This window comes from Bufo bufo, chromosome 2 (assembly GCF_905171765.1).
Source record: "Bufo bufo chromosome 2, aBufBuf1.1, whole genome shotgun sequence".
In the NCBI taxonomy this organism is placed as follows: Eukaryota; Metazoa; Chordata; class Amphibia; order Anura; family Bufonidae; genus Bufo; species Bufo bufo.
In genome coordinates this window covers 483,660,402-483,677,844 of record NC_053390.1, presented here as the reverse complement: position 1 = coordinate 483,677,844, position 17,443 = coordinate 483,660,402, and the positions used below count along the sequence as shown (strand labels likewise).

The following is a 17,443-nucleotide window of genomic DNA, read 5'->3' as shown; positions in this document are numbered from 1 at the left end:
CCTGTACAAAATAAAGGCTCCATATTTTTTTTATAAAGACAAATATAAAAAAGTATTTTTAGCTCAAAATGAGTACAATGCAATAATAATTTAAAAAAATGCTCCCAAAGGTGTACATGGCCTTTAAGCATCGACTGCCCCTTTTTAAAAATTTTTGCGTTGTATGTGACCCCTGAAGAAGCGCTGTAGAGGTCATATGGTCCCAGCCACAAAAATGAGTACACCCCTCATATTGTTGTAAATATTTTATTATATCTTTTCATGGGGAAAACACTGAAGATATGAGACTTTGATACAATGGAAAGTAGTCGGTGTACAAGCCATACACTGACTACTTTCCATTGTATCAAAGTCTCATATCCTCAGTGTTTTCCCTGTGTATAACAGTGTACATTTGGTGTGCCCTCAAAATAACTCAACACACAGCCTTTAAATTCTAAACCGCTGGCCACAAAAGTGCCCAAAGTGTCAATATTTTTTCCAGCGCTGCCTTAACTCTCTTGGGCATGGAGTTCACTAGAGCTCACAGGTTGCCACTGGAATCATCTTCCACTCCTCTATGATGACATCACGGAGATGGTGGATGTTAGAGACCTTGTGCTCCTCCACCTACAGTTTGAGGATGCTCCACAGATGCTCAATAGGGTTTTAGGTCTGGTGACATGCTTGGTCAGTCCAGCACCTTTACTCTCAGCAAGTCAGTGGTCGTCTGGAGGTGTTTTGGGGTCGTTATCATGTTGGAATACTGCCCTGCCACCCAGTTTCCGAAGGGAGGGGATCATACTCTGCTTCAGTATGTCACAGTATATGTTGGCATTTATGGTTCCCTCAATGAACTGTAGCTCCCCACAGCCGGCAGCACTCATTCAGCCCCAAACCATGACTCTCCCACCACCATGCTTGACTGTAGGCAAGACACACTAGTCTTTGTTAAACAGTCCTTGTTTAACACACCTGCAATCTTGTAACACTGAGTCACATGACATCGGGGAGGGAAAATTGCTAATTGGAGCACAATTTGGCTATTTTCTTTTAGTGGTGTACTCACTTTTGTTTCCAGCAGTTCAGACATTAAAGGGGTATTCCAGTAAAGAAACTTATTTTTTTAAAAACTGCATTAAGGCTTCAACCTGTGACCCAACCAGAACCTAATAAATAAATATATATATATATATATATATATATATATATATATATATAAAATTTGTTTAGCTCCTGTGTGAGACTGCAACACAGAGTTTCATGGTGCCTGATCTTCCCTCACTACAATACCCACAATCCCTAGCCTTCCTGCTGCGAGTTTGTGCTTGTTCATGAGTGTTGATGTTTATTGATTGGCTACCTGATATTAGTCTAGTCACGCCCCCTCTGAGTAATCATTAGCTACAGAATTGATAGGTCGAGCATGCTCAGTTTGTTGCTAACAAAGGCTCAGAACTACAGGTTGATGCCATGGTAATTTATGAGGAAACCTAGTGGGTAGCAGAGGAAGAAAACTACTTTTTCCCCAGGCCTCTACAACGGCACCACCCGGAGGGTACTCCGCCTCCCAGGCACAGGAAACAACTAGGAGACCGGTGCTTTAAAAACCTCCGCCCTCTTACCTTCGCCAGTTGTTTTTATGCCCCTTGGGATGCAGGTGTGGACCAGCACTAGAAATCTCTGAAGCCTTTAGGTTTGTTCAACTTGGTATATTCATTATAGTGAATGGGACCGGAGCGGACCTCCGTTGGCAGAGTGCATTAGCGGTAGCACGGATCTAGCAGGCTGTTTCGCCCGCCGAAACAGCCTGCCGGAGAAGGTTGCAGCTAGTGTGAAACTAGCCTAAAACATGCGTGAAATCAGGGAAATTATGTGTAGGTTAATTATTGTGTTGACCATAGTATCCTTCTTTTTCAGCCCAAGTGGTAAGAAGTTCCGTAGTAAGCCACAGCTGGCACGTTATCTTGGAAACTCCATGGACCTAAGCACATTTGACTTTCGTACAGGAAAAATGTTGATGAGCAAAATCAACAAGAACAGACAGCGCATGCGATATGATGGGATGAATCAGGCCAAGGTATTTAACTCATTCTATATGCCTTGTGGGTCTTATTGAACAAGCAACTATTTGAATTTTTTTTTTGCTCGTTGCATTCCAAGAACTGTAATTTTTCTCTCAATGCTGTTTTTTTGCGGGACAATTTGTAGTTTTTATTGCACCATTTTGGGTTACACAATTATTGATTAACTTTCAACTTTCTCTGGAGTGGAATGGGATTATTCGGCCATTGCTTTTTCATGTTGTAAATTTTGCTCTGTGCCATTGCGGTATAAAAATAACACAATAACTTTACTTTCTGGGTCAGGACGATTATAGCGATACTATGTATGTATATAAATTATGAATACTAGTGAGTACTTTCGTTATAAAAGTGCTCTCTAGTATGCGGGAGGTGTGCGCAGTGGTGACTGTAGTTGTCTCCATGACAGCACGTCCTGAGACTGACTTTCCTCTGATAGGACAGGAAAAAACAGGTTTAAATCCCCTCCCCTTCCCTCCACCACTAGTGTTTTTCCCTCCACCACTAGTGTTTTGTCAGGCTGGGGGCTGGATCCAGGGTCTGGCTATCCCTCCCTCTATCAAGGCCTGTGCCTGGGACCCAGCTGGTTCTGTGTCCCCCTGCAAAGTTCCCTGCTGCAGCGGCCCAGGAGGGTTTAATGCACAGAGGTAGGGCGGCTGGAGCGACGCTATGACTCAATTCCCTTTGGCCGCCAGGTGGTGATGGTCCCAGGTCCTTGCACAGGCCATATGTGTGTAAAGTGCAGGGCCTGTGAGAAGATGGTGCCTAGCATTGAGCACCCTTCTGTGCAGCAGCGACAGCGTGAACAGGACTATTGCCATGAGTCGGGGTCAGGACCAGAGCCTGCCACCGTTCAGGGAACAGTGAGTAGCCTGACCTGAGGCCCCCTTTGTGCTGTAATACCCTGTCGTGGCTAGCCCAACTCTCCCTTGTATTTTTAGGGAGAAAAGGCATCATACTCCTCCGCTAAGTTAAAATCCAGGAAGGTGTGGGTTATGCTCCAAACGTTTACCTTCCTCTGGGACTAAGAGAGAGACCCAGATCTGTATTTCCAGTTCCTGACACTGTGCAAAAATTTAATCAGAGCGGAGTGGCAAAAAAGCGGAATTAAGACTCTACCCATTTGATGAGGAACTTTGCACTGACTGGGAATCAATCCCTAGGGTGGACTCACCTGTAGCTAAAGTAGCTAATTGCACGGTGCTTCCCTTTTGGAGATGCGGCCCAGCTGAAAGACCCTATGGATAGAAAGGGGGAAAGCCTTCTAAAAAGAACTTGGGAAGCCACAGCTGTGCTATTGAAGCCTGGGGTGGCTGCGACATCTGTAGCCCGCACTCTAAATGTCTGGCTAGAACAGTTGGAGTTTCACCTAGTGAATAAGACCCCTAGGGATCAGATTTTAGGTAGCCTTCCACTCCTGAAGATGGCGACCAGTTTTTTAGCGGATGCCTAGACTGAGTCAGTTCGTTTTTCTACCTGCTCTGCCATACTCTCCAATACTATTCGGAGAGTTCTTTGGTTAGAGGCCTGGTCTGGGGACATGGCATCTAAAAAAAAAAAAATTCTTGCCTTTTTCGTGGTCAATACGTGTTTTGTCCATGCAGTAAGCCGGATTGGGAAAATCCACTCTGACGCCAATAATATGCAATGGCTGGGTCAGGTGTAAGTGATAGTTAATAGTTTTGTTTGTGACGCCAATTGCAGAGTGCGCAGGGTTCTAACACAGGGCCCTTTAAGGTGTTGTAACTCATGTACCAGGTTAGGAATGCCAGAGTGGTGTAATGTCTCTGTGTGGTAATGGCAATAGTGTCAACGGTGTCTCCTACCTGGGTACGGCTAGACTCCTGGATCCTGGCTCACTTGCAATAAAATGAGTGTTGTGCTAGTAGGAGTAATTGAGGGATTTGCAGCAATAATTCAGATCCAGACTTTGGGTGAAGTTCAAACTGGTCTTTACTTGTTGCAGCATTAATCCACGTGAGATAGAGCATTAGTCTGAAGTCCCAGCAGGTATTGGCAATGTGTGGCAGGAATTGGCTTCTGCTCTATCATGTTCCTGGAGCTCTTTGCAGGATAAGTCGTCTGCTTGTAGCTCTGTAATGTGTCAGGAATTAATATCTTCTGCACTTACTATCTTCTGCACTTACTATCTTCTGCTATCTTGAGGAGTGACTAGCTGAGGAGGAATTTGGCTTCTCCTGGTCTCTGGACGGTACTCACAGTTGTGCTCACAGGGTATGCTTCTTACTGGAGTTCTGGAGGTGGCTGCTTGCTTTCACCAGCTGAGGCTGCAAGGTTCAGGCTGGGAATGATGATCAATTGTCTCAGCCGAGACAAAATCCTGGCTTTGGATCCCTATATCTTGGAGCTCCTACCAGCACAGCCTTCCCCTAGCCGGGGAGGCTGGCACACTAACTCTAACTTCCTTCCCTCCCCATGAGGCAGGATGTGGGAACATTCCACCCCTCCTCACAGAGGGGGGAGCTAAACTGGAATGTACTATTCCAGCCTAGAAACACTAGACTGTCTCTAAGGCCCTGCTAAACACATTGAAATTACAGCAATATACAATTAACAAGGCTTAGGATGCACATTAGTGAGGATGTGATGTAAAATTACACAAGAAGACAATGTAAATACACTTAAGAGATTGTAGCAGGGTAAAAGAGTTTCGTAACATAACTCTGGGATGTTACATTCAGACCTTGATAAGATCTTAGAGAATGCCACTGATAGGAAGAAGGAGTTTCCGGAGGACAAATCTTGCTCCAGAACCCAATTTTTTGTGGTAGACAATACCATCGCGATGACAAACAAGGAAAAGGAAAAATGGGCAGGTGGAGTTATGCAAAAGAGGGAAAAGGAAGGAAATTCCTTTTTAATCTCAACGAGGGGGAATCCTCCTCCACCCCAAAACAAGGACTGGATCCAGGTGGGGGACGGGACTCTGCTTCTTTTTAAACATCTGGGAGCAGACCATGTCAAATCCTTGGATAATCAGCATAATAAGAGAAAGTATTAAATAGAACTTCAGTCTCCTCCCCCTCAAAAATTTGTAGAATCTTTTCTCCCTCCTGTCCTGGTCAACAGTCCTGTCTGACCTCAAGAATAGCAGACCTTTTGCATTTACGGGCAATAGAACCGATTTCCTAGGTATAACAGGGCAGGGGTCATTACTCCAGACTTTGTCATATAAAAAACTAATGGAAAATTTAGGACTATAATAATTCTAAAACCACAAAAGAAATTTATTGCATATCAAATATTTAAGATGGAGACGGTGAAGTCGGCTGTGAAATTAATCCGGAAATGAGCAGTAATGGCCTCCCTACACCTAAAGGATGCCTATTACCACATTCCAATCCATCCCAAATCAAGGTGTCTTCTCTAGTTTTCAGTGCCACACTCATCATTTTCAGTTAACCTGTGACACGTTTGGAATCTCATCAGCTTCCAGGATTTTCACCTTGGTCCTTGCAGAAGTGGTAGTAAGCCTCAGACAGAAAGGCATTCTAGTAATCCCATACCTAGACGATTTGTTAGTAGTGGCAGACGATAAGGAACTTCTCCAGGATCATCTACAGTCTGTTCTGTCCCACCTCCAGACCTTGGGGGGATAAAAAGTCCAGACTGTTACCAGAAAGTCCAGAAAATTTTCCTTGGAATTTTACTAGATTCCAATCTTCAAAGATCGTTCCTCCCTGCTCAGAAGATTCAGGATCTGAAGAATAAGATGCGCCGATTCCAGAGAAGCCTGATGTGCACGATCAGGGAAAGCATGAAGATTTTAGGAACCCTGTCCTCATGTATACCCGTGGTAGCCTGGGCCCAGTTTCACATGAGACCCCTTCAGCAGTTTGTTCTCAGGATATGGAACAGATCTCAGACGACTGTGGAGCAGAAGATTATCCTGACCCAAGAGGTCAGGAACTCTTCTGGATTGGTGGTGTCAAGACAGAAACCTAGAAAACGGAGTATTTTGGGAACAGAAAACTGCCGTTTCTCTAACAGATGCAAGCTCCTGGAGCTGGGAAGCCCATGCAGGTCAAGAAGTGTTAAAGGGGACCGGGGACCAATGCCAAAAAACCTCTTTCATCCAATTACAAGGAACTAAAAGCAATTTGGGAGGCCCTGAGAACAGCTCAGTCATTTAAAAGATCGTCACACAGTCATCTATAAAGTCTGTCACACCAAATCTTCAGTTGGCTGAAAAGAATGTAAAATCCCTTTTTAGCAGTACACCTAAAGGGATCTCTCAATACAAAGGCAGATTTTCTCAGGAGTCTGGATCCAGGTGAATGGTCCCTTTCATGAGACTCCTTCCAGTTGATCATGAATCACTGGGGAACTCCGGCCCTGGACTTGCTTGCTTCAGGGAGAAATCACAAAGTTCCTTTTATTCTTGGACATACCTCCATCTTCACCCCGGCAGCCCCCCTGACATGAGCTAAATCGCGCTGGGCAAAGTAATTTTTTTGGAGATCCGGTGACGTACCATGGGGCTGCCAGTAACCCCGGTGACTTCACCGGCACTGATGGGCGGGATTTAGCGCTGCCCTAGCCAGTTAAACGGCTAAGGCAGCGCTAAAGCCCGCCCATCAGAGCCAGTGACGTCACCGAACACACAGACGGGCGGAAGTTTCCGCCCGGCCATGTGTTATTGAAAACAAAAGAGCCCGTGCCCTGCGCGATTTAGCGCAGGGCAAGGGAGCTCATCGGAGCATGAGATGCTCCGATGCTAGCCTCAGGGGGGGCTGCCTGGGTGAAAATAAGGCTATGTCCGGGTTCAGCTCTGAACCCGGACAACCCTTTTAACCACCTCCGGACCGCCTAACGCAGGATCGCGTTCCGGAGGTGGCAGCGCTGCGCAGAGTCACGCATATACGCGTCATCTCGCGAGACGCGAGACTTCCTGTGAACGCGCGCACACAGGCGCGCGCGCTCACAGGAACGGAAGGTAAGAGAGTGGATCTCCAGCCTGCCAGCGGCGATCGTTCGCTGGCAGGCTGGAGATGTGTTTTTTTTTAACCCCTAACAGGTATATTAGACGCTGTTTTGATAACAGCGTCTAATATACCTGCTACCTGGTCCTCTGGTGGTCCCCTTTGTTTGGATCGACCACCAGAGGACACAGGTAGCTCAGTAAAGTAGCACCAAGCACCACTACACTACACTACACCCTCCCCCCCCGTCACTTATTAACCCCTTATTAGCCCCTGATCACCCCATATAGACTACCTGATCACCCCCCTGTCATTGATTACCCCCCTGTCATTGATCAACCCCCTGTAAAGCTCCATTCAGATGTCCGCATGATTTTTACGGATCCACTGATAGATGGATCGGATCCGCAAAACACATACGGACGTCTGAATGAAGCCTTACAGGGGCGTGATCAATGACTGTGGTTATCACCCCATATAGACTCCCTGATCACCCCCCTGTCATTGATTACACCCCTGTCATTGATCAACCCCCTGTAAAGCTCCATTCAGATGTCCGCATGATTTTTACGGATCCACTGATAGATGGATCGGATCCGCAAAACACATACAGGCGTCTCCCTGGAGCCTTCCAGGGGGGGTGATCACCCCATATAGACTCCCTGATCACCCCCCTGTCATTTATCACCCCCCCCCCCTGTCATTGATCACCCCCCCCCCGTCATGCTGCATTCAGATGTCCGTATGATTTTTACGGATCCACGGATACATGGATCGGATCCGCAAAACACATACGGACATCTGAATGGAGCCTTACAGGAAGGTGATCAATGACAGGGGGGGTGATCACCCCATATAGACTCTCTGATCACCCCCTGTCATTGATCACCACCCCTGTCATTGATCACCCCCCCTGTCATTGATCACCCCCCTGTAAGGCTCCATTCAAACATTTTTTTGGCCCAAGTTAGCGGAATTATTTATTTTTTTTCTTACAAAGTCTCATATTCCACTAACTTGTGTCAAAAAATAAAATCTCACATGAACTCACCATACCCCTCACGGAATCCAAATGCGTAAAATTTTTTAGACATTTATGTTCCAGACTTCTTCTCACGCTTTAGGGCCCCTAGAATGCCAGGGCAGTATAAATACCCCACATGTGACCCCTTTTCGGAAAGAAGACACCCCCAGGTATTCCGTGAGGGGCATATTGAGTCCATGAAAGATTGAAATTTTTGTCCCAAGTTAGCGGAAAGGGAGACTTTGTGAGAAAAAAATAAAAAATATCAATTTCCGCTAACTTGTGCCAAAAAAAAAAAATTTCTATGAACTCGCCATGCCCCTCATTGAATACCTTGGGGTGTCTTCTTTCCAAAATGGGGTCACATGTGGGGTATTTATACTGCCCTGGCATTCTAGGGGCCCCAAAGTGTGAGAAGAAGTCTGGTATCCAAATGTCTAAAAATACCCTCCTAAAAGGAATTTGGGCACCTTTGCGCATCTAGGCTGCAAAAAAGTGTCACACATCTGGTATCGCCGTACTCAGGAGAAGTTGGGGAATGTGTTTTGGGGTGTCATTTTACATATACCCATGCTGGGTGAGAGAAATATCTTGGTCAAATGCCAACTTTGTATAAAAAAATGGGAAAAGTTGTCTTTTGCCAAGATATTTCTCTCACCCAGCATGGGTATATGTAAAAAGACACCCCAAAACACATTCCCCAACTTCTCCTGAGTACGGAGATACCAGATGTGTGACACTTTTTTTGCAGCCTAGGTGGGCAAAGGGGCCCATATTCCAAAGAGCACCTTTCGGATTTCACAGGTCATTTACCTACTTACCACACATTAGGGCCCCTGGAAAATTCCAGGGCAGTATAACTACCCCACAAGTGACCCCATTTTGGAAAGAAGACACCCCAAGGTATTCCGTGAGGGGCATGGCGAGTTCCTAGAATTTTTTATTTTTTGTCACAAGTTAGTGGAAAATGATGATTTTTTTTTTTCATACAAAGTCTCATATTCCACTAACTTGTGACAAAAAATAAAAACTTCCATGAACTCACTATGCCCATCAGCGAATACCTTGGGGTCTCTTCTTTCCAAAATGGGGTCACTTGTGGTGAAGTTATACTGCCCTGGCATTCTAGGGGCCCAAATGTGTGGTAAGGAGTTTGAAATCAAATTCTGTGAAAAATGACCAGTGAAATCCGAAAGGTGCTCTTTGGAATATGGGCCCCTTTGCCCACCTAGGCTGCAAAAAAGTGTCACACATCTGGTATCTCTGTACTCAGGAGAAGTTGAAGAATGTGTTTTGGGGTGTCATTTTACATATACCCATGCTGGGTGAGAGAAATATCTTGGCAAAAGACAACTTTTCCCATTTTTTTATACAAAGTTGGCATTTGACCAAGATATTTATCTCACCCAGCATGGGTATATGTAAAATGACACCCCAAAACACATTCCTCAACTTCTCCTGAATACAGAGATACCAGATGTGTGACACTTTTTTGCAGCCTAGGTGGGCAAAGGGGCCCATATTCCAAAGAGCACCTTTCGGATTTCACTGGTCATTTTTTACAGAATTTGATTTCAAACTCCTTACCACACATTTGGGCCCCTAGAATGCCAGGGCAGTATAACTACCCTACAAGTGACCCCATTTTGGAAAGAAGAGACCCCAAGGTATTCGCTGATGGGCATAGTGAGTTCATGGAAGTTTTTATTTTTTGTCACAAGTTAGTGGAATATGAGACTTTGTATGAAAAAAAAAAAATCATAATTTTCCCCTAACTTGTGACAAAAAATAAAAAATTCTAGGAACTCGCCATGCCCCTCACGGAATACCTTGGGGTGTCTTCTTTCCAAAATGGGGTCACTTGTGGGGTAGTTATACTGCCCTGGCATTTTCCAGGGGCCCTAATGTGTGGTAAGTAGGTAAATGACCTGTGAAATCCGAAAGCTGCTCTTTGTAATATGGGCCCCTTTGCCCACCTAGGCTGCAAAAAAGTGTCACACATCTGGTATCTCTGTACTCAGGAGAAGTTGAAGAATGTGTTTTGGGGTGTCATTTTACATATACCCATGCTGGGTGAGAGAAATATCTTGGCAAAAGACAACTTTTCCCATTTTTTTATACAAAGTTGGCATTTGACCAAGATATTTATCTCACCCAGCATGGGTATATGTAAAAAGACACCACAAAACACATTCCTCAACTTCTCCTGAATACAGAGATACCAGATGTGTGACACTTTTTTGCAGCCTAGGTGGGCAAAGGGGCCCAAATTCCAAAGAGCACCTTTCGGATTTCACTGGTCATTTTTTACAGAATTTGATTTCAAACTCCTTACCACACATTTGGGCCCCTAGAATGCCAGGGCAGTATAACTACCCCACAAGTGACCCCATTTTGGAAAGAAGATACCCCAAGGTATTTCGTGATGGGCATAGTGAGTTCATAGAACTTATTATTTTTTGTCACAAGTTAGTGGAATATGAGACTTTGTAAGAAAAAAAAATTTAAAAAAAAAATCATCATTTTCCGCTAACTTGTGACAAAAAATAAAAAGTTCTATGAACTCACTATGCCCATCAGCGAATACCTTAGGGTGTGTACTTTCCGAAATGGGGTCATTTGTGGGGTGTTTGTACTGTCTGGGCATTGTAGAACCTCAGGAAACATGACAGGTGCTCAAAGTCAGAGCTGCTTCAAAAAGCGGAAATTCACATTTTTGTACCATAGTTTGTAAACGCTATAACTTCTACCCAAACCATTTTTTTTTTTTACCCAAACATTTTTTTTTTTTATCACAGACATGTAGAACAATAAATTTAGAGCAAAATTTATATATGGATCTCGTTTTTTTTGCAAAATTTTACAACTGAAAGTGAAAAATGTCATTTTTTTTGCAAAAAAATCGTTAAATTTCGATTAATAACAAAAAAAGTAAAAATGTCAGCAGCAATGAAATACCACCAAATGAAAGCTCTATTAGTGAGAAGAAAAGGAGGTAAAATTCATTTGGGTGGTAAGTTGCATGACCGAGCAATAAACGGTGAAAGTAGTGTAGGTCAGAAGTGTAAAAAGTGGCCTGGTCTTTCAGGGTGTTTAAGCACTGGGGGCTGAGGTGGTTAAGAAGCGATTCTTTGAAAATTATTTTTCAGCTGTAAAGTGTCAGTAAAAAACGGATGCAACACGGACAGCAAAAAACAGACACACAAACCCAACACGGATCCTTCACAGACAGCTTCACGGATGGACTTGTGAATGAGGCTTAAAATCGTCCACTGGTATGAAAGTGGTTGTGCTGGCTAATTCTGAACACATCCTCAATTATAATAGGGTGTGCATACTTATGCAACCACATTATTTCAGTTTTAATTTTATTCCCCCCTCCTCTCTATATGATTTCAGTTTGTTTTTCAATGCAGTTATACCGATTATGGGTCACATTGTAGTTGTAAAAATATATATAATAATTTTTATTTTATTTTATTTTTTACATGACAAAAAATTGCATTTTTATAGGGGAGTGTAGACTTTTTTATATCTGCTTTAAGGTTACTCTCACAACTTAACTTTATTTATTTTTTGGTAGGGAAAGCCTGATCTGAACACAGCACTTCCAGTTAGACAGACTGCCTCTATCTTCAAGCAGCCAGTCACCAAGGTGACAAACCATCCTACCAACAAAGTGAAGAGTGATCCCCAGAAAGCAGTTGACCAGCCACGTCAGGTAACTAATTTCAAAATGTATTCAATACATTGTGTGAGGTGTACACCTTCCCAGGAGTAACCTTGTACTTGTTTTATCTGAAAAATACAGCTTTTTTGGGAAAAGAAACTGAGTGGTTTAAATGCTTTTGACATAGCAGAAGAACTTGTTAAAACTATGGAATTGCCCAAAGGGCTGCAAGGTGAGGTGTTTTTTTTTTTTAATTTTTAGTTTTTTTAAATATTATATTTTGTAATTATCCCACAAGCTTTCTAACGATTGTGTTCCTGACTTTGCTTTCATTCCTAGGGGTAGGGCCTGGATGTACTGATGAAACCCTCCTTTCTGCTATTGCAAGTGCCCTACATACAAGCACCATGCCAATCACTGGGCAGTTGTCTGCCGCAGTGGAGAAGAACCCAGGAGTGTGGCTTAACACTTCTCAGCCATTATGCAAAGCATTTATGGTGACCGATGAGGACATCAGGTAGATGCATTTCATTATTATATTTAAGAATAAAACGAGCAAAAATGGGGACTAGCTTCTGTATCTAACTTAACCCATTAGTGACCCCCAATACGAATTTTCATAGCTGTCGCTAAGGGGCCTTAGGTTGGTCCAGTCTAAGCTCTGCACAGGTCTCCCATGCAGAGGAGAGTGGGTGCTGATGCCAGTGCAAGCAGGCCAGGTGTCTGTCAAGCCCCAGGCCTGCCCCTCTCTTGCGCAGCCTACTAGTAAATGTCAGTATAGCACTGTATTAAAATACATTGTTCTATAGGAATAGTACAATGTATTTTAAAAGCGATCAAAAGATTGCTTATTGTAGTCCTCTTGTGGGACTGTTACATGATTAAAATATTAATTGTTTAAAAAATCCAAAGAAAATAAAACTTTTCCATTTAAAAATTTGTTTTTCAATAGAAAAAAAAAGTGCAAAAATATAATCTCCTTTACATATTTAGCATTGCCGCGTCTGTAACAACCTGCACTATGCAATCATCATGTAATGTATGGTGAACGCTGTAAATCAAACAAAACCAGTATTGCTGCTTTTTTCCTTATTCACCACCAAAAAACTGTACCCCAAAATGTTACCAATGTAAACCACAAGTACTGCAAAAATCAAGCCCAAGCCCAAATTTGGGTTGCAATGCAAAAAAAAATTCTGTTTAAAAAATGATGCTGTGATCACGCTTCCGGGATTCTTACTGACATCCTTTGCGGCCAGTGAGGAGGCCGGGAATTGATTTTAATGTGCTAGGTCTCGCTGAAGAGACCTGGGGCGTTTAAGCTGCAATTCTTATTTTAGCCAACATAAGAAATGGGCAATTCTGACATTTAAATGGACATAAAAAATCCATGACTGTTCAGAATTAGGCCTCTTACACACGAACGTTGGGCATCCGTTCCGCACATTGGGGACCGCAATTTGCGGTCCCCAATGCACGGGCAACGTCTGTGCCGGGCCCGGGACGGATGGAGACCCATTCAACTTGAATGGGTCAGTCATCCGTCCGCACCGCAAAAAAAAATAGAACAAGTTCTATTTTTTTGAGGTGTGAAAAGCACGGACAGAAACACCACGGAAGCACTCCGTAGCGCTTCCGTGGGGTTCTGATCCATAGAAACATAGAAACATAGAATGTGTCGGCAGATAAGAACCATTTGGCCCATCTAGTCTGCCCAATATACTGAATACTATGGATAGCCCCCGGCCCTATCTTATATGAAGGATGGCCTTATGCCTATCCCATGCATGCTTAAACCCCTTCACTGTATTTGCAGCTACCACTTCTGCAGGAAGGCTATTCCATGCATCCACTACTCTCTCAGTAAAGTAATACTTCCTTATATTACTTTTAAACCTTTGCCCCTCTAATTTAAAACTGTGTCCTCTTGTGGTAGTTTTTCTTCTTTTAAATATGCTCTCTTCCTTTACCGAGTTGATTCCCTTTATGTATTTAAAAGTTTCTATCATATCCCCTCTGTCTCTTCTTTCTTCCAAGCTATACATATTAAGGTCCTTTAACCTTTCCTGGTAAGTTTTATCCTGCAATCCATGTACTAGTTTAGTAGCTCTTCTCTGAACTCTCTCTAGAGTATCTATATCCTTCTGGAGATATGGCCTCCAGTACTGCGCACAATACTCCAAGTGAGGTCTCACCAGTGTTCTGTACAGCGGCATAAGCACTTCACTCTTTCTACTGCTTATACCTCTCCCTATACATCCAAGCATTCTGCTGGCATTTCGTGCTGCTCTATTACATTGTCTTCCCACCTTTAAGTCTTCTGAAATAATTACTCCTAAATCCCTTTCCTCAGATACTGAGGTCAGGACTGTGTCAAATATTCTATATTCTGCCGTGTTTCCATTCCGCATCTCTGTGATTGCGGAGTGCACACGGGCCAGTGCCCGTGTATTTCAGACCCGTCGTATGCGGGCCACAATACGGCCACGGCACACAACATTCGTGTGCAAGAGGCCTTAAAAACATTGGAATTTTTTTCCCTCTTCCCGCTACATTATATGCCAAAATAAATGGTGGCATTAAAAAAGTACAACTTGTCCCGTAAAAAATAAGCACTCGTACAGCTATGTGAACAGAATTTTTTTTAAAAGATATGGCTCAAGGAAGATGGGAAAGAAAAATAAGAATGCAAAATCGAAAAAACCTCCAGTATCCTAAGGGTTAAAAACAATGTTACATGGGAGGTGTACAGTGAAAATAATGCATATACCTACACCTTCCACTCGATCGGTCTATAATAAGGTATATTTCAGTGAGACAAAGTACCTAATTCATGAACCAGACAATTTTTTTTTTTTTTTTTTTGGAGACCAGTGCTTAAAAAGTGCAAGTGAAAAATGAGTGCAACAACTTGAGATGACAATGATGTCATCTAAATTGCTACAGTAAATGTCTCAAAGAGAAGAATACAGCAGCATTTGCAAGGATTAGTGATACAAAAGTTGAAATAAATACAATGAATACTAGTTTCACATATCGTTTGTAGTGGAAGGACCAAAACCCCACGCATACCCCTTTGTCAGGGGTAAGGCTGCCTGAGATTATGGGGTATAAATACCAGAAGGGCCTTGTGGTGGTGTCCAAAGGATGACAATGTTCTGGCGCAACACATGCTAGAGTAAGGCTTGGATATCAAATACTCAAGGCGAGGCATAGTACAAGACTTTTTAGTCTTGTCGCCATTTGCGACTAGACCCGCCGCTGCAGCTCTGCAGTTGAACACAGCGGCGGGGCACAGGAGCTGATAGTTCTCTGCCCCGCCACAGATGTTCTTCTCAGCAGCGCAGTGGAGGAGTCTCTCCCTCCCCCCTGTGCTGCCGCCGCCAATAAGAAGAGAGACAGGAGGAGGAGGGGCGGGGCTGTGGCCACTGTGCCACCAATGAAGATAACTGACCTGTTAATACAAATATAGGAGGCTGGTGCTGGAATCAAATAGCCGGCACCCGACCTCTATGACAGGGAGTTGCGATCCGCTGCAGTTAACCCCTCAGGTGCCGCACCTGAAGGGTTAACTCAACTGCCGCTGATCGCAGCTCCCTGTCATAGAGGTCGGGTGCCGGCTATTTGATTCCAGCACCAGCCTCCTATATTTGTATTAACAGGCCAGTTATCTTCATTGGTGGCGCAGTGCGCCCCCCCCCCCCCCCCCCAACACTCCAGTATAATAAACATTGGTGGCGCAGTGCGCCCTAACCTCCACCCCCCAACACCCCAGTATAATAAACATTGGTGGCACAGTGCCAATGAGGGTTAAAAAATAAATAAAAATGAACTCCTCACGCATTGCACCCGCGCAGAAATTTAGCCCATGTGAAAGGGGCCTAAGGGTGAATAGGACAAGGGTTCCAGCCCCTAAGGGGGCTAATAGTAAGTAAAAAAAACAAAAAAAAAACCACTAAGGGCTGTTTCACACGAGCGGATGCCGTGCATGACAGCCAAGACCCGATGCAGACAGCAGAAGCACGGAGCATTAACATGACTGATAATGCTCCGTGCCTCTCTGTGATCTCTTTACTACGAAATCACAGTGACAACTTTATCTCACTGTGATTTCGTAGTAAAGAGGTCACAGAGAGGCACGGAGCATTATCAGTCATGTTAATGCTCCGTGCTTCTGCAGTCTGCATCTGGTCTTGGCTGTCATTCACGGAGCGGATGTCACGCACGGCATCCGCTCGTGTGAAACAGCCCTAAGGCTACTTTCACACTTGCGGCTGTGTGATCCGGCAAGCAGTTCCGTCGTTGGAACTGCCTGCCGGATCCGCCAATCTATATGTGACTGAAAGCATTTGTGAGACTCATCCGGATGCGGATCCATCTTACAAATGCATTGCAAGAACGAATGCATCTCTTGCAATGCATGCGCCGACCGGAAGGACGGATCCGACATTCTGGTATTTTGAATGCCAGATCTGGCACTAATACATTCCTATGGGGAAAAATGCCGGATCTGGCATTCAGGCAAGTCTTCCGTTTTTTTTGCCGGAGAAAAAACCGTAGCATGCTACGGTTTTATCTTTTGCCTGATCAGTCAAAATGACTGAACTGAAGACATCCTGATGTATCCTGAACGGATTACTCTCCATTCAGAATGCATGGGGATATGCCTGATCAGTTATTTTCCGGTATAGAGCCCCTGTGACGAAACTCTATGCCGGAAATGAAAAACGCTAGTGTGAAAGTACCCTAAAATATTAAGTTTAAAACCCCCCTTTCCCAATTTTACATATAAAATATATAAACAATAAATAAATAAACATAGCGCTGCATCCGAAAAGTCCAAACTATTAAATTATAAAAAATTATCTCCTATGCGGTGAGCGCCGTAACAGAAATAAAAAACATGCGATTTCGCCATTTTTTTGTCACCCCAAAAAATAGGATAGGACTGTTCTATTATGGGCTGAACGTTTCATAAAATGCGAAATGCACGCAGCTTTTTTTTTTTTTTGCGTGGTATTGAGTATTGCAATACTTTTTTATGGTGACGAAAGCAAATCAAAATTTCGGTATCGAAACAACCCTACGCCGATCTGATCGGCGTAGGGTTGTCACGATACCAAAATTTTCGGTTTCGATTTGGCAACTAAAAATTTTATTGGGCTCCTAAATTTTTCAGTTCAGGAGCCAATGGCTACTAGGTATTTTTTTTAGTCTGGAGCACTGATCAGGGGGGCTTCAAATGGGACATGGCAGCTTAAAATTATCCCAATGAAATCTGCTTTCCAAAAAACATATGGGGTTCCTTTCCTAATGCGCAATGCCGTGTGCCCGTTCAGCAGTTTACAACCACATATGGGGTGTTTCTGTAAACTACAGAATCAGGGCCATAAATATTGAGTTTTGTTTGGCTGTTAACCCTTGCTTTGTAACTGGAAAAAATTGATTAAAATTGAAAATCTGCCAAAAAAGTGAAATTCTAAAATTTCATCTCAATTTTCCATTAATTCTTGTGGAACCCCTAAAGGGTTAACGAAGTGTGTAAAAGTGTGTCAGTTTTGAATACCTTGAGGGGTGTAGTTTGTAAAATGGGGTAAATTTTGGGTGGTTTCTATTATGTAAGCCTCACAAAGTGACTTCAGACCTGAACTGGTCCTTTTTTTAAAGTGGGTTTTGGATGTTTTCTGAAATATTTCAAGATTTGCTTCTAAACTTCTAACCCTACTAACATCCCCAAAAATTA

At 43.5% G+C, this 17,443-nt stretch overlaps 1 protein-coding gene across 2 annotated transcripts in view; it reads left to right on the top strand.

Annotated features, from left to right (window-relative positions):
* LOC120989571 (methyl-CpG-binding domain protein 3) overlaps positions 1–17,443 on the top strand; it is a 141,845-nt gene that overhangs the window by 87,074 nt on the left and 37,328 nt on the right. For both annotated transcript variants that reach the window (XM_040417764.1, XM_040417763.1), the window contains exons 2-5: positions 1,900–2,059; positions 11,614–11,751; positions 11,842–11,932; positions 12,040–12,217. In XM_040417764.1, coding sequence (XP_040273698.1) covers positions 1,900–2,059; positions 11,614–11,751; positions 11,842–11,932; positions 12,040–12,217 — 567 coding nt within the window. The remainder of the gene's footprint in view (positions 1–1,899; positions 2,060–11,613; positions 11,752–11,841; positions 11,933–12,039; positions 12,218–17,443) is intronic.